Source organism: Tiliqua scincoides, chromosome 2 (assembly GCF_035046505.1).
Source record: "Tiliqua scincoides isolate rTilSci1 chromosome 2, rTilSci1.hap2, whole genome shotgun sequence".
Taxonomy (NCBI): domain Eukaryota; kingdom Metazoa; phylum Chordata; class Lepidosauria; order Squamata; family Scincidae; genus Tiliqua; species Tiliqua scincoides.
Window position 1 is genome coordinate 140,963,233 of NC_089822.1, and position 25,153 is coordinate 140,988,385.

The 25,153-nt window shown below is 46.4% G+C and overlaps 1 protein-coding gene across 1 annotated transcript; it reads right to left on the reverse strand.

Moving 5' to 3' along the window:
* Positions 1–11,739: 11,739 nt before the first annotated feature.
* Positions 11,740–21,648, reverse strand: PRPH (peripherin). Its single transcript, XM_066617627.1, has 9 exons — positions 21,086–21,648; positions 17,325–17,385; positions 16,884–16,979; positions 15,801–15,965; positions 15,071–15,196; positions 13,858–14,078; positions 13,626–13,675; positions 13,115–13,194; positions 11,740–11,787 (listed from the first exon to the last, which is right to left on the reverse strand). The coding sequence occupies exons 1-9, from the start codon at positions 21,646–21,648 to the stop codon at positions 11,740–11,742; spliced, it is 1,410 nt and encodes a 469-aa protein (XP_066473724.1).
* Positions 21,649–25,153: the final 3,505 nt, after the last annotated feature.

Consider the following 25,153-nt stretch of genomic DNA (forward strand, 5'->3'; position numbering starts at 1 on the left):
AAAACACCAAGAAATCCTCTGCTGCCATTACAGTCCACCAATGGACCAAAGCAGGAAGATGAGCAATGCAATCCTACATGTCTACTCAGAAATAAGTCCCATTGATTCAATAGTAAATGAGACTCCAAAGTAAATGAGAATATGATTGCAGCCAAGCCAAACCTGAGTTGCTCTTCACCTTCAACGTGCTTCTCCAAAGACAAAAAATAGTCATAGGGAGGTGAAGTCCAGCACTACTTCTACTGCACACCAATCTAAGGTATCACAACCCATTAAAGCTCTCACCTAAGCTTACCTCTCTTCCACCTTCCTATCATAGCAGGGTAGTAGAAATCCATTTGCAAAAATCAACACATACATCTCATCTTGTTTTTCAGCATTCAATCCCCTTACACTTTAGAGTTTTCAGGCCAAGACCTCATGCAAGCAGGTCTGTCTCCGTTACTGAGGTAGCACAGGGGTTTCCAAACTTTTCGGCCAGAGGGCCGCATCAAATAGCTGGCACAGTGTCACAGGCCAAAAATAAATAAATTTTAAATATAAAATTTAAATAAACACATTAGAGACAGAACTTAGATAAATGAATGGACTCTATACTCCAGGATTTCTCCAAGCACCAACACACACCACAGAACTAAAGCACACACTTAAATGGACTCCCATTCCCCCACTCCACAAGCAGCGTACCCACATGAGGCTTGCAGGGGACCAGAGGCTTGTCGCAGGCTGGGTAGCTGCAGGTCACATCTGGCCCCCAGACCAGGGAGACCCCTGATGTAGCACAACCAACAATCATGATGCTTTTCAGAGACAGGCCCCTGTCATAAGGTTAGGCTTCCTCACTACCTCCTGGGCCTCACAGCTTCCCAATGGTTTTCAAGTTCAGACCTCAAGAGGGATGAAGAGCAACAGGAGCAAACATTTCACTTGGTACAGCTTATCATAAAACTACAGTTAGAGTAGAGATGGTAAGTCTAGCAGAGTTTTTCATTTTATTATCTAGCTCAGTGGTTCTCAATCTTTGGAGGCCTAGAGGCTGCTGCCTGATTTGTAAACACCACCAGGTATGGCTATAAATAAATATTGGGCAATAGTGCTCCCCCCCCCACCCGCAGCTTGATGCACATAGCCTAATCTATGGGCAGGAGGTCTGGTCTAGAGGGTAGAGCCTCCGTTTGCCTGAAGACAACATCTGCAGGTTGCCAGTTCGAGGCCAGTTCGTGAATGGCGAGACCTTGAAGCAGCTGACAAGTTATTCCACCTGCTCTTCGGTGTGAGCGAAGAAGTGTCTTGGCTGCTCTCTGTGTGAGAGATGAAGGAGCCACTTGTCAGCTTGCGTGGGAGGAAACTGGAGGCCAGAATGTGATACCAGATCAGAAAGATCCATCTGAAATGCTGTGGTTCTTGAAAGATAGAACCTTTCAATTGTAAAAATCCCTAGGGGGATTTAGAACAGTCTGCCTACGTAAACCGCCTTGAATAAAGTCTGAGGAGAAATCTGATAACCAAGAAAGGCAGTAAATATCTGTATTATTATTATTATTTATCTGCTCTGTCAGTTTCACAAACCACCAAAAATTGGATCACAACCCACTGGTGGGTTCCAGACCCACAGTCAGGAACTGGTGATCTAGATTACACCATCAGTATACATGGTACGTTACAAAAGGTACAGGAGCCTCCTCAGTTTTATAACTGGCAACCCTATGCCTCTCTGGCCCATACTACTCTAGCTGCCAGGATTTGTTGCCCATAGAAGTATCATCGTGTCCTGTCTCTTTTCCTTCAACAGCAACACAACATTTTTAAAAATTAAATTTGAGAAAAATCTCCATGGCCTTGATTACTTTGTTAGACTGTTAACATGTACACAAGTGAAGGACTAAGAAAGATTACCCTACATACCCAGCCACCAGCCCCCTTGTGAATGGTTGTCACCTTTTCTTCCCCTACAGAAACAAAAGTGTCTTCAAAAGTTGTGTAGCAGGCAGGAATGCAAACAGTGAGTGCACCTTTTCCCATCACTTATGAATGGACAGGTAATCCTGCATCCACCAATCTTAAAGCACTTGAAGCACAAGAGCCCTTTCAAACACAGGTGGTACTAGTGCCAGATTGCTGACTACTGCCACTGTTCAGGGATCAGCCTAGCAATGGGTACTGCCCATCAGCCCCTACCTAGCCAACTTCTAAGCCACCCCTGTTCCTGCATGGTAAGAACATAAGAAGAGCCCTGCTAGATCAGGCCAAATGTCCATTTAGTCCAGCTTCCTGTACCTCACAGTGGCCCACCAGTTGCCGCTGAGAGCACAGGAGATCACAAGATACCTGCATCCTGTTGTCACTGTCTTGCACCCAGCCTTCGGAGGTAGCCCATTTCTAAAACCAGGTAGCTGCACTTACCCATCACGGCTTGTAACCTATGATGGACTTTTCTTCTAGAAGTCTATCCAGTGCCCTTTTAAAGGTATCTAGGCCAGATGTCATCACCACACCCTGTGGCAAGGAGTTCCACAGACTAGTTACACACTGGGGAGAGAAATACTGTATTTTCTTCTGTCTGTTCAAACTCTCTTGCCACTCAATTTTAGTGGATGCCCCCAGTGCTGGCCTCCAAGTCCATATCCCCATTTTCCATCCTCAACCCACTTCTTCCCTAGAGTTCCAGAGCGACCTTTCCCCCAATGCCTAGGCAGTCCTGCTTCCTTCAGCCACCCCAACCTAGCATCCTTGCTGCCCATTAGGAAACAACTCGTGCTGCAGTTTTAAAACTCAAGATGTCTCTAGAGACATCACACTTAGAAGAGGGGAGGAATCTGGGGACAGTGGGACAGACCTTTATTCTTGCCCTGAGAAGGCTCTGGGTCCTGCTACCCCACACTTGCAGCCTCCCACCACTCCGAGCTCACACCACTGGCTTGGCCAAGGGTACCCACCTCCCCACTCCAAGCCCCAGCCCTTCAGAAGCGGGCAGGTCCCTCCTCCTCCTCTCCCACCTGATTTTGCTCAACTTCGTTTCCACAGAGGCAGTTTGACCAGAAACAGCACCAGCCGCCCCAACCAGTTCATAAAGCAGCAGAAGGCGCTGATTGGCCTCTCGGAGCGTCACGCGCCCAGCGATGAAAAGAGGAGGGGCGGGACTAGAACGTGGAGAAGAATGTTGGGACTTGGCAAAGCCGGAAGGCCGAGGAGGAGAGTGGGGCTCGCTAGAGGGCGCTCATTAGCCATCGTGGGAGTAGCTAGCCCAGTATGGAGCAGTGCGTAGAAGCGATGCTAGAAAGGGACTGGGTAAGCATTGCTGGCTCCCTCTGGCCACTTAAAAGAAAGACGCTTTTTACATGCCCAGAGTGCTTTTTTCTTTGCATTAAAGTAGTTGCAATTTTCTCCCCCCCCCCCATGATCAGTGTTTTTTCTTTGCATTAAAGTAGTTGCAATTTTCTCCCTTCCTCCCCACCCCCCCAAAAACTGGGGATCAAAAATAAAAGTGGTCACCTTACTTTTCAAACTCTGTAAGCCAGTGATTTTCAACCACTGTGCCAAGGTGCATTGATGTGCTGCGAATGGTTCTCAAGTGTGCCACAGGAGTTTGGGGGAAGTGTCATATATTAGAAGGCCATTGGGAGATGTGAGCCCTCAGCTGGCACTGCAGTGTGCCTTATCAATTGTCAAAAAACAGATGGTGTGCCTTGACAATTTTAGCACCTTGTCAGTGTGCCATGAGATGGAAAAGGTTGAAAATTGCTGCTGTAAGCAATAGAAAAAAGATGGTCAATAGTTGCATGCATGAAGCTGCATTCTACCGAAACAGATTGTCTCAGGGGTCCATCCAGCTCAGGATAGTCTACCTGTACTCTGACTAGTAATACCTCTCCAGGGTTTCAGGCTCTGGAGAGTTTTGCAGTCCTAATGGGACCTACTGCCAGGGATTCAGCCTGAGGCCTTCTGCACGCAGTGACCCAAAGCTCTGCCTGACACCACAAGTTTGTCAACCTGAACTATCATGTTGAAAAGGAGATTGGAGCAAGTGATGGTCCTTGTATCACATGGTCTATAAGAAATAGGGCTGCCACTTTTTTTTACTGACTTGGCTCATATGCTTTAATAGCCAGAAGCTGAGGGCTGGCAGGCCTGTGGGGGATTAATTCACTACTACCAGAGACTAAATAGAAGTAGCCTATTGTTTACAAAGGTATTTAGTTGTATTAAATATTTTAATATGTTTGTTGATTGTATTTGCATTTGTTAACAGGAATGAAGGGAGGCAGGGATCAGGATGAGGTTTAGTAAGCAGCTGAAGAGAAATACTGTGTGTATATAATTTTTGTTTATAAGACATAAAGAGCTAGAGGTATCTTATCCCTTCCCTGTCCTCCGAGTGGAACCTGAAAATTCAGGGAAGAGGCCTAGAATAATCCTAATGGGACTGATTTCACCTACCCGCCTGTATAGTTATAGCACTGAATATAGAAACTGAACAGATGAAAGTTGTTCGGACATTGAAGTGTTGGTGGGCAAGCCTCATAAGGTCAGTTTTTCCAGTAAATTTCTAACTTGGGCTGCTGTTAACAGGTCAAGGGCAGAGTCAGGAAAAGGTGGTAGCTTTTCAGCTGCAGGTGGGCCCACAGGTTTGGAACCAGCAGATTTGACTCACTGTGGGTTATGAGCCCATGGTGGAGGGCGCACCTGACCTCCTGCACGTAACCAGAAGCAGAACAGAACTAGGAAGGGATGCAGAGGGCCAGTGGTATTAATGTACCTTGACCAAACAATACACTCCATTCAATGTGAGTTGTATGTAAATGCTACAGCGAACTGAGGGAACAAAGAAATAAACAAAAACCTTACTGTACTCGCCACTCTTCAGTTCAGCATGTAGTGTTTATTGGATTGTTGGAAGCAATACATGACCTGTTCCACACAATGGCAGACCATCAGGGGTAATCAAGCTCCAGAAATAGTTTTACCACAACCATTTTGAGTCTCTTTGTAGCCATGGGAGAGTGGGAGTTGCCACCTAGGCCTATTACATCATCTTTTCCCAAGCTAGGCATAGGTAAGGCAATCCAAGCTGTAAGGAATAATATTCTGGAGAGCCAGTTGGTATGGATACACTGGGTTAGAGAGTACTCAATAGTGTGGAATTGGCCCAACACAGTAACAAGAGAGGCAGGAGCTGGTTTTAAGCACTGTAATGCTAAGAACCAGTAGTATGGGAGGATTAGCACCAGGAATGCTTACGAGCTCCAACTGTGAATTTGGTTAATAGGTGACATAGCTAACAAAAACTGGGAAAATCCACACCCAGAAAGGGGAATCTTCATTCATTTTTCAAAACCTATCATCGAAAAGGGAGAAAGTGGGGCTTGCTAACATGCCAGTGTAATCATAAAAGGAACTAATCTCAGGAAATATGTCATGCAGCCTGCACTTACATAGACTTGAATACATTTAACTGCTTAAGAAATACACTAGTGCTGCTAGTTTCCCAAAGGAGAACTTTATAAACTTTTCTTGTTCCTACACGTTGCTTTTATTTCCATACTTGTAAATGCATAGGATTGGGTTTTTGTTTTAAATCCAGTCTCACCTTGGGCATCTTTTGTGTTCTTAATGGGGAGCACTCTCACTTGACTTGGACTGCCAATATCAACAACAGCCAATAGGCCTACCATGAATGTCAAGTTTGATGCAAATAAACAGAGCAGATTTTTTTTCCCTGCAAGTTAGATGCTCACTGAAACCAAAATGCTTCAAATGTAAAGGATTTGTAGGTGGTGCAAGGTTCTGTTCTGTGTGAAAAGCAAAAAGTAGGTAAATTCCGGGCCAGTAGCTCCTCCTGCACCACTAAACCAGCTGACCAGCTAGGATTACAAGGATGTAGTCTGAACAGCAAGGTTTAGAAGATCACATTCATGCTGTAGCAGGAAGTGGTCCACTTTCTCCTGCTCATCTCTTCTGTTTCTTCACTTGCCCTGGTCTTCCACCTGCACTAGCCAATAGCACTTTGATTCACTGAAGCAGGCATGGAGGGAAGACTAAGCTGAAAGACCAGGGACACAAGATGCAGTGACACAATGCAGTGACACAAGCCTGGTGGCTCCTTTTACAGCCAAGTTTTTCAGGTCACTGCCTGGCAACCAGATACTCCCTCCTTTTAAATAGTCATGTAGCACTTGGAATTCCTGCAGATTCAGCTTTTTTTTCAGCCACAGGACAAACATTTCGGTTGCTGCAGCCTGAGCAATGCCCCGCAACAAAATCAGGCTGTCCCTTGGTAACAAAGCCATTTGAATAAGCAGGACGCATATCCAAGTAAACATGCTTCTGAGTAGGGTGCCATGTCAAGTTTTGCTTTCAGCAGCAAGAGGGTTAGGGGAAAGAGCTACCAAAGATTTTGAAGATTGGAAGGTGAGCAAAGTGGCAAACCACTAAAATGAGCTTAACGTCTCTAACCTTTTGGTTTTCAGTCATTATCTCAATAATGTTCTTCTGAGAAGATCAAGACTTTGCTAGCCGTACCAAAAATAAAAAAGATGAAGGGGAAAGACATAAGAGACACTTTCTCTGCAGCTCAGTTGAAAACAAACCAGACATGATCAATATTGAACAGATATTTAAAAGAGAACTTGATTGACTCTTGGAAATTATGTGCTCATACCGTATATCTGCATCCTAAAACATCCAGAAAGGAAGTATGAACAACACTGAGTATACTGTGTTAGTAGTTCTTCCTAAAGCCATTTTAATAAGAGTAGATTCATATAGTGACTTAGTGTTCAAACCATTTCACATACTGTGCATCATCTCAGTTGCTCTTACAGAGTACCTATATGTTAGTAAACCAGTATGATTAAACCCATATTGGGAACAGGACTGTGGGCTGAAACATAGAAGAGCTTGTGAAAGCTCACCTTCTGAGTTAATGGCAGAGGTGTGATTTGTACTGAGAACTTTCTGGTTCACAGTTCAGTCTCATGTAGCATAATCCTCAGATATAAATTCCACTGAGCTCAGTGGGACTTGCTGCCTAGTGTGCTTAAGATTACAGCCTTAGGGCCCAGTCCTATTCAACTTTCTAGCACTGATGCAGCCATGCAACGGGGTATACACTGCATCCTGTGGTGGGGGGGTGGCCAGGCATGAAGGCCTCCTCAAGGCAAGGGAGCATTTGTTCCCTTCCTATGAGACTCTATTGTTGCTGGAATTGGATAGGATTGGGCCCTTAATCACACTATAGCAGCTCAACAGTAAAATAGTCAATATACCATTCTGAGGCTTTGAAATTTAGGGTTGCCAGCTTTTTCTTTCACTGGCTGCTCCTAAGCCTTAACAACTGCTAAGCACATACAAGCTTTTTTCATCACTTTTATCTCAAAGCCAGGAAAACATTTTGTGGGCTTAGTTTCTTCCTGTTGAGTTTCTGTAAAAGGCCCAGGAGCAATGCCTGTAAAGAAATAGCAGCACTTGGCAATACTGATTAGTTCCATATAGGATACTTTTGAGAAACCAAGTTGTCAGCTTTCAAGTTGTATTCATAGAAGCCTCTAAAAAAGACTAATGAATGAGTTGCAGGCAGAAGCACATGAATAAGAAGTTAAATTATTTGACTGAGAATTATGTCAAGGAGAAACTGGTACTCTCCTTCCTATGCATGGAATATGGTGAAATGGCTTGGTCAATTACATTACAAGCAGTTACCATTATATGTCCTTATATCCATTACAGAACATCCTACAAGCTAATTTCACATACAAGGGGGAAAATGTTGAATGTGTGATATAGCACAATCCCCTTTGTGTGCATAAACAGCCCTCTTTGCCTTATAATTTAAAAGGGGGGATCAAAAACATGGCAGATGGTTCCACCTTAGTGGATTAGACTGTCCAGGGGCCAAGCCCTCATACCCTCAGTCTGGCTGCAGGAGAGCAGGCAGCCATACCTTTAGCATGTTTAGAGGAACGGCTGCGGCTCAATAATACAGAGCATGAGTGGAATGCAGAAAGTCTTGGGTTCAGTCCTTGGCATCTTCAGAGTAGGGCGGAGAAAAATTCCTCTCTGAAACCTTGCAAGCTACTGCCTATGTTGATAATTCTGAGCTTGATAGACCAATGGTCTGACTCAGCAGAAGGTGGAAACCATTCTCACTCCTCTAAGCTTAGCATTATGCTGTTTATCTCTTTGGTAACTTACCAAGTACTTTAAGCAAGGCTTATAGCACCTTAGCTGCTTCATATATACACTGTGGCTTTTGTAGCAGCTAAACCCAAAACACTTACTGAGAAAGCACATCTTTCTGTTCTCTGAAGTTGTAAAATCGATAATTCACCCCTATGAATGAAAAGCATCGTTACTGCAACTAGTAGCTGTACCAGTAGCTGTTTAATGCATTGAATACCTGACTGATCTTATGCTTTTACTTCTACCCAATTCTGCTCATCATATTCTTGAAAAAGTACAGGTGGGACATCAGTATCCACTGGTTTGGTAATCACTGGTTTGACTTACCACTGATACTGAGGTCCACCTTTAAATGCCTTGTAACAAGAGGGGAAAAAAGCACCAAAATCCAATTTCCTGCCTTCACGCTGTTAATTATAATTTCATTCCATTCAATTCCATTATTCACCCCAACTAATGACTGAATGCGATATAGCATCTATACCAATGCATTGTGGGGTGACAGAGGAACAAGAAACCTGGAAGTAGGTCTTTAAAGCTGTTTTTCCACTGATCTGGTATCCACTGATATTTTTAATCCACTAGGACAGGGGTGTCAAACATAAGACCCGGGGGCCGGATGCAGCCCGCAGAAGACTTTTATCCAGCCCTTGGTCTCTCCCAGCACCATTAGCTGCTGGTGTGCTGTCACTGCTGAAAGGGCTATCTGCATAATTAGGCTCTCCCATATCTTGAAATATGATCAAGATCTTCTGCCATTTGCAGATAAGTGTGAAGAAAAGCTTATTTCTAGTCATGACCTGCTTCATGACATCACTTCCTGCCTAATGACATCACTTCTGGCCCTCAGTAGGCATCATGAATGCTATTTGGCTCACTGTATGAAATGAGTTTGACACCCCTACACTAGGGGTTCCAGAACAGAACCCCAGTGGATAATGAGATACAACCAGTATAGTCACTAGACCCTAGTGGTACCTTAAAAGACTGCTAGATATGAAAATGTAAAGTTGTGGATTATTATCCACTTCCAGTCTGAAAAGCTTTCATTAACTTGACACTGCTTCATTAGTCAGTGTCTGCAGTCAACAAAAGCTTGTGTTAAGATTCCACAAAACTCTTCATAGGTTTTGCTGCAATAGACCAACATAGCTGCCCCTCTGGAAGTAGTTTTTATATCTCTCCAAATTAGTTATAGCTGAACTCCGAAGGTAAGTGAGGTCCAGAATGACTATCTTCTTGACTTGTCATCCTGGCGGCTGTCACCTGTCCTGTGTACTTGGTTGTTCAAAATGGCTGCTTGCTCCCAGTTGTTATAGATTTCCTTCAAAAACTCTGCAAGTGTACATCCAGGAGTGACACAAAGAAGAAACAGGAATGGATTGCAGGCAGCCAGCCCTAGATGCAAGACTAGTGTAAAGAAATAGTTGGGTATTCAGTCGGTTTAATCTGGCCCAAAGGCTCTGTGCTGAGGAGCTGGGCAGTAAAAGTACCTGGCTGAAGATAAGACACTGGCTGTGTGGCAGGCCATCACTCTGACTCATTATACCTATCTTTAGGCAAGTACTTTGGGATGACTGAGCAAGAGAAATAGTCTCTTTGTCCACTAAACTACCAGTAGTCCACCGCCAGGGGAAATACTACAAAGTACACTACCAAGATGATTCCCTAGGTTGAAGCTGGAAGACAGGAATTGTCATAGCCTTTCATAGTCTAGTAATTTGATAAGATCTGAAATGACTATTCCTATAAGACTGCCCTGTGCCTAGCCTTGGAAAAGCAGGGGTGAAAGGAGAAGAACCAAGTTGAGAATGAAAGGGACTAGAAAGCTGAAGTGGAGAGAAATCAGATCATCACATCCTCCAACATCCTAACCAACTTCACAGTTTTGGAAAATCAGATCTGAGAAAAAAGTTGACAGTTAAGAAGAAACTGACTAACATTCAGGAGAAGCCATAGCTCTGACAGGTGAACACTTGGCGCAGTTCTACGGATTGAATATTAAGTAATCAAAACCAATGAGCATTAAGGAGTCTCAGTCAGATGTATGTATTTTCTCTCAGTTGAGATACAGAATTATTTGTTTAAGCTTATCTCCGATGCTAAAACAATAGTGTCTCTTCATTTCCTTGCAGACTGACTGACCGACCAACGGCTCATCTGCCTCTCCTCACATTCATAACACAGAGTAGACATCTGCACACATTCAATAACTGGAAAGCACACTGGTGCACCTTGGCTGATAAGAGTGGCACCTACTGCTCTGCTCTTGCATCCCTTGTAGAATTAGCAGCAAAGGGATTGGGTGGGGCATAGCAGCACAAAACAGCAAGCAAGTTAGCAGAGGAGACAGATTGCTTGAGGGCCAGCAGTAGGGTACAGGTGTGATAAAAGGTAGGGATCTTGAAATACTGTTTTTCCTGAGTCGCAAGATTTCTGTGTCGGGGAAAGACGTGACCACTTTGACTATTCGTGTGACCTGCTTTATCTTTAGAGTTCTTTCTCAAGGCATAATAATTCTACTTTATGGCTACTTAAGAAGCAACACGGGCTGCATTCCTGTACACAATTTCCTGGGAGCAAGCCCTGTGGAACACAATGGGACTTACTTCTGAGTAGACATGCACAGGATTGTGCCCATAGTTACTTGAGAATAAGTCCAACTGACTTCAGTGGGAATCCAGCATAATCTTACAGCCAGCCAGATCCAATGGATATTTGTCATTAAGTACACATTGGTACAGATATTAATGAAGCCCCACAAAAACCAACTGGAGAAGAGGTTTCTTGCTGTTTTAGTTTAATTTTAAAAAATGTTTACCCCGTAAAATCTGATTTCTTAAAAAAAATGCAATTATGTGTTTTGTTTGCATTAGTCTTGGGTAAACTTCAGAACATTTATTGTGAGAACTTTGAGAATCCCTACGATTGTTCTCAATTATCAGCATAGAGAATCAGTATCTAGGTCAACAGGGGCAGTGAACACAGATGGTGACCAAGTTGTTGGTGCTCTTTGGTGTTTCTGTGCCTAGCAAGATTTGCCAGAGGTCAAGTTGGTCACCAGCATAGTCATGGACCTCCATGGACAACACTGTCAGGTTTGAATCTAGATCTGGGGTATCTTTACCTCGTGGGTGGCAGCTCAAGTCAATACTAACGTTTTGTAGGAAGGCAGCTTTGCTCTGCTTTCAAGTCAAGCCTGGCTGGAACTGGATCTTGCAGGGCAAGAAGAGACATTGTGTGGTAAAAGAGGTAGGAGACAGTGAAAGAGGAGGACAAGATAGAGGAAACCAAGCTCCTCAGCCCATGTGTGGTTATTGCTGGAATCACAACCAGGCTGCTCCCAGGAAGGCTAGAGGTGCACAGAAAGGGAAAGCAGGCTCAGGAAGCCCGGTACAGTGTGGGAAGGCTGTTGGAGGTTCAGAGGTATTGTCATCATTATAAGTAAGGCCAGTGAGGCTTTGTGGGGGGATACAGGGTTCGACTGCTGCGACTTCTGCACACTGGTTAGCTTTAGTGCCCATCCCTATGGCACAGAGTGGGCGCTTGGTGCAGCCATCATCACTTTTCTATCTCGGCTCTCTGCTCTTTCCTTGATTCAGTCACCACCTGAAAGAGACAAAGAGACAGGGTCAGAGCCTGTGGAAAGGGTATTGGTCAGTACACAGATGAAAGCAGAATCAGCCATGCTAATCCACTTACAGGATCATATGGCTGAAAAATTCAACATCCCAAGCATCTCATTTAATTTAAGGGTGGGGGTACATTTCTAGTCCTTAAGACTGCAATTGATGGTTTGACAGGTGTGGGTAATGCCTGGTAAAATCTCTAAAGCTGTATTATGTCCTTGCCTCTCCTCATGACTGGCATAAAAAAAGTAAACCTTATGCAAAACAAGCAAATATATGCAGATTTGCATGGTTTGCATAATTCTGATTACCTTCTTGAATTTTCTTTAAGGGCAGGGTATAGCTGTGTGTAAGGGCTGTGTGATCACACGACCGGAAAGGACCAAAAGCCAACCCAGGTCCAACTTCACAGAGCAAGACAAAAAGCACCCACATTCCTGGCTCCCACAAACAAGGCCACACAACCTAGACTACCACATGCTGCACAGATAAGCACTATGCACTATAATAAGTGCATAGTGGGGCCCTCTCTTGAGACTTTTCCGCTAGGCCTGAAGACCCTTTTGTTTAAACAAGCCTTCTGAGTTCATGGCCTTTTTAACATCTTTTAGTATTTTTTACAGGCTTGAGTCCTCTATGATCTGCTGCTTTATGCTCTTTTTTATCTGACAACTAATGTTTTTATGGTATCTGTTAATGTGTTTTAATATGTTTTTATCTGTTAAATTATGTTTTAATCTGTTTTTAACATGTTGTAAGCTACCCTGGGTCCCTTTGGGGAGAACGGCGGGGTATAAATAAAGTTTATTTATTTATTATTATTATTATTATTATTATTATTATTATTATTATTATTATTATTATTATTATTATTATTATTATTATTATTATTATTATTATTATTATTAAAGGGTCTCTGAAGCAAGCCTACATAGTAACAGAGGTAGCTGCCTTGTATCAATTCAGATCATTGGTCCACTCAGCTCAGTGTTGTCTACACTGATTGGCAGAAGCTCTCCAGGATCTCAGCCTCAGGGTCTTTTCCAGTCCTACCTGGAGATGCTGCCAGAGTAGAAACTGAGACCTGGGCAAGTGCTCTACCACTGAGCTGCAGTCCCTTTCTGAGGAGGGCCAATACCTCCAGAAGATTTAAGACTCAAAGAGAAGCTAGGGGAGAGAGTTCTCCTTTGAACTCTTAGAGTTCCCCTTTTCACTGACCTCTAAGCTTATCTGTCAGGATTCCTGTCCCTTATGTCCACAATGAGCTCTGTGCCTTCGTTCCCATTTCAAACAAGCAGCAAACTCACCTCTCCATCTCTGGTCTCAATGGTTTTGATCAGAACAGTCTTCCTGGTGTGTGTCTCCACAGTTGGTTCTGGCTCTGAAACTAAAGGGAAGAAGACTATTAACAGACAGGGTATAGCACTCTCAAGAGAATTCTCCCCCAGCCTCATAAAACTCCAAATTCAGACTGGGCAAGATCAGAATGAACTGAAGGTGGAGAACCTATCCTGCTTGTCCCCAAGGGAGAAGCAGCACCAAAGATTAAGCTCAGGTTGCCTGTTTTGGACAGGGAGTGGGATTCTCCAGCAGCCTATCAATGTGCTCCCAACAATAAATTGGCTTTGGTGGGGTGCAGAGCAACAGGAGGAAAGAGATGACAATCAGAACAATATACATGCTGGGACCCACACAAATTCACACATATAATCTCCATATAGGTGCCAATGCCCCAAACAGATTTTTATTTATTCTTTTCCAGAAACCTTCATGCACCCTTATCAGCTTGCATGATGCATCCCAATGCTACAGGCTTACCTGTTGTTTTGATGGTGACTGATGCCATGGATTGAATAGGCACTGCAATCCTGTAGGGAACAGTATAGTGAGCAGTAGAGCCAACTCTTGCAACCCAGGTCCTCAATGCCCTGTTTAATATTGCCATTCCTTTTTCTTCCAACAGAAGTAAAGATTTCCCCCAACCCCGGAGAGGGACCCGAGTTGAATCATGCAAACTCAGAGGGGTGTTTTCTGCCTGCTGAGCACTTGCCTGCTCTCCTCTCCCTCCAGCAGCTTGCGGTAAGTGGCAATCTCAATGTCAAGGGCCATTTTCACATTCAGCAGGTCTTGATACTCCCGCAGGTGCCGAGCCATCTCTTCTTTCATGTGCTGGATCTCCTGCTCCAGCCGTGCCACTGTATCCTGGTATGAAATCACCTCAGCACCATATTGGTCCTCCAGATCTCGCATCTGCCTCATCAAGGCTTCATTCTGGGGAGACAAGCAACTCAGAACTGGGACCTGAATTTGAACACTGGAAGCCTGAGTCCAGGCACCTTATCTGAAAGCCACAGTCTCTGACCCACTGCACCAAATGAGTGAGAGAAGGTAAAACCACAGCCACAAAGTTTATCCAAGCACTGGCCTCTGAAACCTGTTCCATGATCAACAAGCCCTCAGTAGTAACTGAGGGCTAAACATGGTTTGCCACCACTTCTTTTCTTTCTAGTTGCAAAAGGGAAACAGCCAAATAACCAGCACTGGGGATATGCCCCAATTACACTGCAAAATTTGACAATGGGCAAGGAATTAAACTTCCTGATCACCCACTTTTCATTATTTTTTTTTTAAAGCCAGTTGCTACTCTTTCTACCTGTGAAGTTAAACATGAAAATATATAGACAACACACGGTGGAATCTTAGAAGCCAGAAGAGGATGGCAAGGAGAGATTCCAGTAGTATGTGAAATAAGCAAATAAATACACATTTGCTTTATATGTATATTTTATTCAGGCTGCAGAATGATTTTTTTTTCCTCAGAGTATATAACAATCTCTGCACAGAATCCAGCAAAACCCATGTTTGGATTTCTTAAATTGGTATTAAATTGCAAGATAGGTAGATCCTATTCTGCATACCTTTTAGAAAAAAAAGAAGCAGGGGGAGTAATAGCAGGATCGGGTGATATAACCTCTTCTTGCAGGTAAAAAATATAAATGCATTTATATTCTTTGTTACAGGTTATTGCACAGGATCCTGAGAACAGATTATAGGATTAAGCCCAGAGGTCAATCAGAGGTGTTAGCTTCCTCCAGGTGACAAAAAGGCCCATATTGTCCATGCAAGGGCTCTGGTATGTCTCTGTGGACCAAAATAGCAGCTCCTTGGAACACAGAGCAAATTGCTCAGCAGGGCTGGGTTGTTACGTGGTTGTTCCAAGGAACAGAGCAAGAGGACCAGGGTGAGATCTGTGCCCTACTCACTGTTCCTTTGAGTCCATCCACCTCACAAGTAAGGCTCTGAATCTGGCGCCGAGATTCATTCATCTCCTGCTTAGCCTGACGAAGTGCCTCATGGTTTCGGTTGGCTGCGTCTGACAGGTCAGCAAACTGCAAGAAACGGGAACATCAAAAGAAGGGAAGGAGCCCAGGACAAGCTCTTATCCTGACTTATTCAATAATAAACATGTGTGTGAATATGACCACAGAACCTGGCATGCACTCATGACTCTTCTCAAGAGGCTCTACTCATCTCAGTCTGAAAGATCTCACAGATAATGATGGCCAATGACCGCACATTCCCCGCAAGTTCCCACATCTTGTCATTGTCCCCCTCCCCACTTGACCTATACAAGGCTGCCTCTTGTGCTACAATCGCACAGCAATTACTAAGCAGCAAACCACTCATTACAAAAAAATGCATATGACAAAACCGCAATACTTTTTTTTTAATTAAAAAGCACTGAGAATTTTAAGCAGGGGAATGGGAATGACAGGGAAGGAAATGCTTAACCTCCACTGTTTTTTTCACTCACAATACTTCCCAAAGTTACATTGTCCTCTGTGGAGTTCCAGAAACTGACTCACTCCAGGTCACCCAATGAATTTCTTGCATGAACATGGATTTGGTCTTCCTGGCCCACTTCCAACACTATCCATTAACATGTCAATACACATGCCCTCATCCCCTTCCAACTATCCCCAATTTAAGCACCTTTGATTTGTACCAGTCCTCGGACTCCTGCAGATTCTTGACGGCAATGCTCTCATACTGGGTGCGAATCTCTCGCAGAGCAGCTGTCAAATCCGGTTTGGCCTGCTCCACCTCCACTTGCGCCTGCTGCTGGCTGTGCAAGCTCACCTGCACATCATGCAGCTCCTGCATCCATGAGATATACGTGGGAACATGTCAGAGTCAGATACATACAAGGTCATACAAAATAACATGCATATACACAAATATATGACAAGACACACAAAACAGGATACTTGAATACAAAGTAGCACACATATACACCCATGCACATGCATACCAATTACACATACAGACAATCACAGTACACATAGAGAAGCTAGTGGCACAAAAAGGGCAGATCCTAAACACAAGATCCATTAACCCACTACAGGCATATTAAAAGCATCACAAGGCAGATGCCTGCTAACAGAGAATGCATGAAACAGATTGAAGAAAAAGCAAAAAGGCTGAAAGAGAAGGCTTGCTGCATGAAAGGAATCCTCAACTGGATCAGCCCTGCTAACCTACATCCATAATCCTTGACACATGTTATCTTGCTTTCAAAGCCAAGGGTGGGGCTAAGAATGTAACTGCAGTCCTGTTATTCACCACTAGAGGGAGCACAAGTAACATGGCTTCTGCAGCTTTCTCAGAACTGGCCACAAAAATTAAAATATGGGATGGGATCCAACTCTACAACCTCTCCCTTTCTGCCACGCCCAGACAGATTATTTCCCCTGACCTGTGAAGAGGTCATCTACTGCTTCTCCTAGAGTCTTTACCTCTGTCTTTCGATTGTCACCATCCCTAGCAGCAGGCCAGCACCACAGCTGGTCACTTGGTTGGGTGCAGAAGACACATGTTGCTGCTTTTTTTGCTAGGCAAGTACAGGGTATAGTTCCCTGTACTAATGGGACTAATGCCCCACCCATCAAATGGGATGGGATGACTTTGGTGCTGCCTGATTTTCAAAAGCCTCTACAAGGACCAATAACTGTGTGCACACATGAGGGAGGCTAACGTCTGACTTCAGCCCAGACAGCAGCCCATTTATTCCCGTACCTCCTCATGCAATTTCTTGAGGAATTCAATTTCATCCATGAGGGATTCGATCTTGCGCTCCAGCTCCAGTCGTGAGAGGGTGGCATCGTCCACATCCTACCATTTCAGGAAGGAGAACAAGAGTCAGTGTCATAGCAAGAAGGTCCACCCTTTTCCCATTTTAACTTAACCTGCACAAGGGTCAGTGAAGGGCAAAGGAAAGCAGGTAAGATATTCCTAGCTTCATCACTCAGGCTGGTAGGGGTGGAGTGGAACTCCCTGGTTCAGCACAATGGACAGCACACTTGGCTGCCAGGAATGGCATTCAAGTCTTCACAATTCAAATAGCACAGGGAACAAATGTGGGAACAGGGAACAAGAGGAACAACAACCAGAAAGCCTATACAAACATGAATATGAGAGCAACTAAGCGCGAGAGTCTGCAAGTGCTAACTTGCTCACCTTGCGGAACAGAACCAGATTATTCTCAGCATCTTCACGCTTGTGCTGCTCCTCGTCCAGTCTGTAGGGGGCAGAAAATGGGAGAACTAGAAACAGCACTCTGTAGCTTACATTGACTGCACTGTCCAACTGAGGGCCCAATCCTAAAGTCAAGTTGGGCTGACACAAGTCCCTTGTGCCAGCTCAACATTGTCACAAAAGTGCTGTAAAGCACTTTCACGACAATGCAACTGCAGGGTTCCCCTGCAAGATCCCCACACTGGATCCAGTCACAGTGGGAATAGTTTGCTCCGGCCTTTTCAGGCCAGCACAGAGGTCTGAGGGGGACGTGGGGAGGGCAGGGAGGAGGTGGCAGGCAGGCATTTCGGGGGAGGGCAGGCTGCGGGCATTTCCAGGGGTGGGCAGAGAGCAGGAGGCAGGGCCAGGACCCAGCGGTTATGCCCAGATCCTGACCCCATTCCCAGGTAGCCAAAGGCAGTTCTGGGCTGCTCGGATTTGCGCCAGCTCTGGAGGTGACATGGATCCAAGTAGCCCCAATGGGACTGCAGTGGGTCTCTCTGGGTCAAGGCGAAACATCTCCCCTTGCCCCGGCTGAGCCTCTGGTTACCTGAAACTTGCGCTGGATACAGTGCAGGTACGCTGGCCTACCTGTTCCAGCACAAGTTAGGATTGCACTGTGAGACTCCAGTTTTGCCTACTACACTACTCCAATGTCCTTTTTCTGTGTCTAAAATAGGAATCCATTTCTACTCTTCCTGCCCTCTGCTTTTCAAGGGCCAAGCTGGATGATTCAAACTGATGCCATATACAAGTTCCTGCCCACATCCTCCTTCCCTGCTATCCTTCACCATGCCTAATCCTTACCCCATAGTCACAATAGAAAAGTGACATGTAAATTCCTCCAGTTCTCCAGTGTTTACTTATTGTGGGCTAAGTGCTGTACAGAACAGGAAAATGTGAGTTCAAGCAAAAGGGCTTAGATAATAAATAAAAGGGATTTGGGGAAAAGATAAAGAAATTGATCAGTATGAAATCAGTCCCGTGTTGAGGAGATCTGGCTAGCAGAGGAGATGTAGATACAGTATAGTGAAATTAAGGTAATTTTGAAATGGCTATGTTGAAAAGATTTTTGCAGATATCTTCAGTTGTGCTAAAAGTCTCTAAAGCTTGGTTTTAAAAGTTAATACAGTATCATCCCTCTTTGAAGAAAGGAGGTTTTTCCAGGTGCAGATGGGGACTGCCATCCAGCCACACCCTTCTTGTCCAGTACATCTTCTGCTTCCCACTGACTCAGAAAAAGGATGGCAATCTGAAGGGACAGAATGGAGAAAAGGGGAACACACCCACTCACTCTTCCAAACTTCCAATCCTTATGCTTGTCTCTTGCCTTCCTGTCTTCCAATATTACCTTGCACCTGCCATAACATATGCCAGGATGCGCCAACCCCACCCCACAGTGCCTTGGGGAATGCAGTCTCAGTTCTTCCATCCCATCCTGTGCTTTGCTTGTTTTTACTTCTGTGGCAGAATGCATGAAAGTTCTCCCCCCCACACACACACCTTTTGGTAAACACATCTCCTGTGAGATTGGTGAGACCCCTTCTGCATCACAAACCCCCTTACTTTAAGAGGCAGTTGCAGTTACCCAGCATATTGCCAGCAACTGCACTGCTGTCACATGGATTCTGCCATGTCATGGCAACACCAGCTCATATGCAGATCTCTTCCCCAAAGAGATTTTTCTTGTCATGTCTCCTTTGCTCTACCTCATTGCTTTCCCTCCACCAAGTTCCACATTTGGTGTGGCTCCCTTTCACTCCCCCTTCTCCCTGCCTCATCCAGACATCACATGAATCCACATGAGAATCCAAACTTTGCCAGAAGTCGATCCTGCCACATTTCCCATCATCATCTGCCTGTTCCTTCCAGAGACCATTCTCCACTGCCACACCCATAGAGTCCATCACCCTTCCTAGCCCTAGCTTCCTACACCTGCCCATCCCCCTGCCATGATGCCTGCTGAACACAGTCCATTCTTGGAGCACCACATCCTTGTCACCCCACTAGTTCATATCAAGGACCAATCAGGAATTACAGGTATACCTCTTTTCTGTGCATAGCCAACTCCTAAAATCTCAGTATGTCTCCAGCCATCTTATGTTACTTCATACGCATGATAAAAACTCTCTACCCCTTACTGTGCTGCACACTGAAGATTTCAGAGATGAGAATCACCTCGCTACAGTTACAGGTAGAATGCCATTTTCTTCTCATCTTTTAGAATTTCAATCCAAAATCTGCCCCTAGAGCTGAAGCAGAAACTTGAGGGTTCTGACTCTCTCCAAGCTAGGCATATGCTGTAGTTCAGAAATCCCAGCTTGCAGCTGCCCCCTTCCCTTCCTAAGCCACCTGCCTTTCAACTCTAGTCCCAGAAAGTTAGATAGCCGAGTTCCATAATGTTTTAATCATTTTTCCGACAAAAATCATGTTTTACAACTGAGATGGCAACTTACAGAGAGGTACCCATGTCAATCTAGCTGCAAAAAGACTCTCTGTTGTTGTCACTATTTGGGGCAGAACACCTACACCTTGCCAGGGCTACTGTGATGCAACCATTAAAACCCTCTCTCAGAAGGCACTCCCAGCGAGTGCATCCTTAAACTGCCAGATTTTCTTACACCATTAAAATTAAGGTTAGCATGCACCAGAAAAACTCACAAGATTGTGCAATTTCAGCTGGTTCCTATGTTGCCATTTATTAATCATGTTATATGGTGCAAAAAATAAATTTTGTCATACAATTTTTAATGTTTTATTGTTGCATGTTTTCTTTCTGGAGAAAGTTGAAAGTCATGAAAGTAAAGATTTGAACCCAGGAGGTTCTGGTCATCCTCCTCAGGACTCTTTCCTGAAAGCATCCCTCACTGGCTGCTCCCATTCCATCCCTCTTGGGCAGAGGCTCACTGCTTCAGTCAGTGACACATGTGCCACACCCTTCTCCAGGTTCAGCCCTCAGTTCTGAATTCGCTACTCTATCCTGATATTACCCCTTAGACTCCTTCCCCACTCTCTCTGCAAGAGAACCCAGGAGTCCCCGTTCATTATCTTCAGAAGGGGTGTCAGATCAGCAGTCAGTTTCCCAAGAGAAAAGTACCAGAATCCAAACCCATCTCTCAATTCTTAAACTACCTTGGATAACTGAGTAATGCAGTTTCACATTTGGTATTCAGAATCCCTACTGAGTGAAGTCCTGCTTAATAAACGCAGCCCTGTATACTCTCGACCTATCCTGAGACCCCTCCCACCACTACAGAACCCAGTCTTCGGGCTCCTGTGGCTATTAGTCCCCCCTCCACCACTCCAGTTGTGCCAGCGTGCCTGATCCAGGCTCGGAATCAGGTCCAGACGAGCACTGCTGCTTTCCATCTCCACCCCCCCCCCCATTGCAGAGGGGACCCAGGTGTCCGAGGCGGTGGTGCGGTCAAGTTTGGCATTCAGACTCTGTACTACTGCCTGAGCCTTGCACGACTGGAGAATTATCCTGACCCTGGGACCCTTCCCACCACTAAATGCAGGGTCAGAGAACCCAGTCTTAGGGCTACTGCGGCTATCAGCCCCCACCCCCCCACTCCGCACCCCACCAATTGTGCCAGCCATCCAGGCTCAGGAAGGGGTCCAGACAGGCACTGCGGCTCTCCACCTTCCCCCTCCCGCACTGCAGAGGGGACCCAGGTGCCCGCCCCGCCCGCCCCGCCGCTCACCTCTGCTTGAGGGCGGCCAGGTCCTCGGCCAGGTTGTCCCTCTCGACCTGGAGGCGGTCGCGGTCGGAGCCCAGCGTGTCCACCTGCCTGCGCAGCTCGCGGAGCTCCTCCTGGAAGAGGTCGGCGGCGCGGGTGGGCTCCTTGGCGCGCGCCTGGCCCAGCTCGGCCAGCAGGGCGGCGTTCTGCGTCTCCAAGTAGCGCACCTTCTCGATGAAGCTGGCGAAGCGGTCGTTCAGCTCCTGCAGCTCCTGCTTCTCGTTGCTGCGCGTGGCCAGGAACTCCTGGTTCAGCGCCTCGGCCACCGAGAAGTCCAGCCTCTCGCCGCCGCCGTAGCCCAGGCGCGGGGCGGCCGGCGTGCTGGAGCGCAGCAGCAGCGCGCCCCCGGCGCCGCTCCCGCGGTAGGAGCGCAGCGAGGCCAGCCCGGCCGAGGGCGTGCTCAGCAGCCGCGCGGAGGAGGCCAGCCGCGAGGAGGAGTAGCCCAGCGGGGACAGCTGCGGGGCCACCCCGAAGGTGCGGCGGTAGGAGGTGGCGCGCACGCCGCTGCTGCTGCTGGAGTAACTCATGGCTGGCGCGGAAGGAAGGAAGGAAGGAGGCGCCGGCTCAGGGGGCGCCCCTTTATAGGAGCGGGGAAGGAGCCACGGGGGCAGCAGGCTCCGCCCTCCTTGGATGCGGCCCAGAGCCCCGCATTGCAGCCCTCCAGGCCGGGCCAGCAGGGAACCACCCAAGCTCAGGACGCGACCAGCCCAGAAGCCCCGCTCCCTGCACAGAGCTGCTCCGGAGGAGCGGCTGGCCAACCAACTGGAGCATCAGGGAAGGGCTCTCTGGACCCCCATAGCGCTGGGGAGAGAGAGCTGAGAGGGGTCTTTGGGCCCAATCCTGTCCAACTTTCCAGCATCATCGCAGCCCTGAGGTCAAGGAACAAATGTTCCCAGACCTTCAAGAGGCCTCTGCAGCTGCCTTCCCACCCCAGGGTGCAGCGCACGCCCCATTGGCACGGCTACGCCATTTTGTCGGGGCTGGGAAGGTGGAAGCATGCATAAGGCAGCTGCTGAGCAGTTCTGTCCTCAGTTGTGGGGAGAATTGTGGAGAGGGGTGGCTCACTCTGTTCGAAGACCTCTAGGCAGGGCAGGGCCAGAGACACTGAGAGGAATGCTATCAGGGGGTACAAAGTTTCTTTGGAGCCCCTTCCCTTCTTCTTTCAAAGGTGAATTTGGTTCCCAGGCCTTATTTTTGGTTCCCTTTGACTCCCAGGTTCCCTTTTTGACCCTGGGCCCAAGAACAATGTACCCCCTGCACCACCACTACCACCACCACCCCTAGATAGGGCTACTAGAGGAGGCTAACAAGTGGGCGCTTGGTAGGAAGAGGAACTTTCTAGGAGTCCCTGAATGGAGAAGGTTTCAAGTTTGGGACATCAGCCACTTTTCATTTATGACCTAACATACAATGAATTTGTATTCATTGGGAACTAGTCCCCATATTGGAGCTGGGGATTTTCTTTTCTGAAGTGGGATATGGTCAGTCTGTCCCATTCCAGAAAGGCAAACTAAGATGCAAAGGGGAGGGAAAGACTTGACATGACACAAATCATGCCTCTCTGTCAGCTCTTTGCTTTCACCGCTGTGGCTCCTCACTCAGTACAAACCATCCAGGCAACTCATCCAGCACTTGCCTCATCTTCCAATACGTCACTCCACACTGACCTCCTCTCCCCTGAGAAGCAGGGGAAGGAAATGCAGTGCCACTGGCAGCACCACCACGTAGCGCATCACTTCTGGAAAGATGCTTGCCTGTCCAGCAAAATGGAATAGTGGGTGTTTCCACAGGCACTCATGCGCAGTATGTGAGTTGGGGCAATGAACTCAACAGAATGCAGTCCTGCATGCAGTCACGCCCATGTGCATACACACAACAGGTGCATACATAGGCACATGTTGATTAGACAAGCTTTTCTGGTATCCCACCCCAGCCCTAATCAAGGCCTGCAGCCTTTACACAAGAATCTTGTTAGGTGCACAAACTTGCATGTGTGAGCCCCTTTGGGGGTGGTAGGTGTGCTGTAAATGTACACTCAATGGAACTGTGAGTAAACCACTTCTTTTTGCAACTTTAACAAGCAATTGCCTCTTTGCCTTTTTTCACTGAATAGCAGTGAGCCGGGTGAGGGAGGTTCCCTGGGGTGATACCCAAAAAGGGTATCCACTGCTTAAGCTACTCTGCTTCCCCCCCCCCCAAAGAGGAAACTACTTTTAATTTCCTCCAACAGTAGGGAACCATATGTTTAGCTCTGGAAACGGCTTTGTGAACTACTTTTTATTGAAAAGCGGTATGCAAATATTCTTAATAATTATTGTTATTATACATATCAGCACACCAGACAGTCCACTCTGATATCTTTTTCTAGCTCCCTTACACATACATTATTGCATCATGGTTGTAACTATATTTCTATGCACAACCACCACTCTGCATCCATTTATACTGAGGTTTGCTAGAGATTCTGAGTTGAAGAACTGTTGCTGAAAATGGGCGGCCCTTGGTCCTTCTCCCCTCAGCCATTTCCTCCCAGCGCCTGCAACTCCCTTGCCAATAAATCCACTGCAGACAGTTCTTGCCCAACAGCTCTTGCTGCCAACTGTTTCTCCCCCTGCTAAGATTCATCCTCAAATTCTCCACCCAATGCTTCTTGCTCCCACTCCTAATTTCTTGTCAGCCCACTACACTTGCTTGTCCCTCCCCTCCCAGTCCCCATCTTGTTACTCTCTTTCATCCCACAGTCCCTGTGAAACTCTGGAAACTGCATTCCTTTTGCACCCCATATGATCCTTCCCTCCTCCAGCTCTTTTACCATCATACATCACTATAAGGGCATGACTAGGCCTAGCATACCATAAAATAAATAGTTGCCAACTATTAGAAGGTTGAAGGTTAGAATAGAAGGTTGCCAACATGAGCTGAATTTGGCCCCTCCCATAAATTGGGGCTTCAGTGTGGTGGGAGGGAGGTTAACCCTCTGTCCAGGATCAGCCTTAAGCCAATTGGACCAATAGATCCCAATTGGGCCCCATGCCTAAGGGAGCCTCATGCTTGGGTAATCTAGTCTTGTATGCAGTTTTATATTAAAATGTTCTTAGATCCATTTGTTCCGTTAACATCCACTTTTAAGCACACATTTTGATTGCTTTCTATTCAACCATAGAGATATAAAGTCCAACAAATTTTATTTTTATCTCTTAAGATTCTGCAGATTCATCGCTGTGAACCTGGACCCCACAAAAAATGTTTCGACTTGGAGCCCGCAGCTCCTAAGGCTGGCCTTGCCTCTGTCCCTACCCCTACCCCTGACTGTTATTTGCCCTGGGGGAAAAAGCTCCCATTGGGAGGGGACAGAAGCAAATCTTCAGCTGTGTCTGTCTCGGGAGCTGCTTGTTGCTCTTAGATGACAATTTGGTCTTGTCTGGTAGACATCAGGAGAGCAGTCAGTACATCCTACAGTGCATCATTCAGCCAGTGCTTGAATTATGGGGAAAATCAGCACAGTCCAGAGCCCCCCACCCCCTCTCCCTAAATGTGAGCCATATCATGCCCCTGCTTTAGCACTTCTCATGTAGGGATCTGTCCCTCCCTCCCTCCCACTGCTCTTTCTCCTCTTCCTCAAGATTTGGGAGACTTTTACACACAGTAATGCACACTGTTAGCTGGTGGCCTGTTGCTGCCTGGCTCACCCCTGAGCCTGCCATCTGCCTCCCCCGAGCAGCATGGTGTTTGGGAGGATGTGAGGTGGTGTGCAAGCTCTGTCCCTGGCGTTTGCTGCTTCACACACAGGAATTGCAGGCATTGTGATGGACATGTGTGAACTCACCCAGAGTGAATCATGCTTTGTCAAGAGTGGGATGTTTGGAGCAACCGCTCTGGTTTCACAGCACATCAGTGTCTTTATCTTTGCTGGCACAAAAAGGGAGGGAATGGAAAGCTCCAAGCTGATGGCCAAGCAGACCCCACACTTCAGCAGCCTGCCAAAGAGCCACTGCTGATAGGGCCAGTACTGCCGGAAGGGTTTGTCTGGTC

Coding starts and splice junctions, on each gene's coding strand:
- PRPH (XM_066617627.1), bottom strand. CDS start 21,648: ATGAGTTACTCCAGCAGCAGCAGCGGCGTGCGCGCCACCTCCTACCGC. Junction 16,980..17,324: donor ATCTGGTTCTGTTCCGCAAG/GTGAGCAAGTTA, acceptor CTGAAATGGTAG/GATGTGGACGATGCCACCCT. Junction 13,195..13,625: donor AGTCACCATCAAAACAACAG/GTAAGCCTGTAG, acceptor TCTTCCCTTTAG/TTTCAGAGCCAGAACCAACT.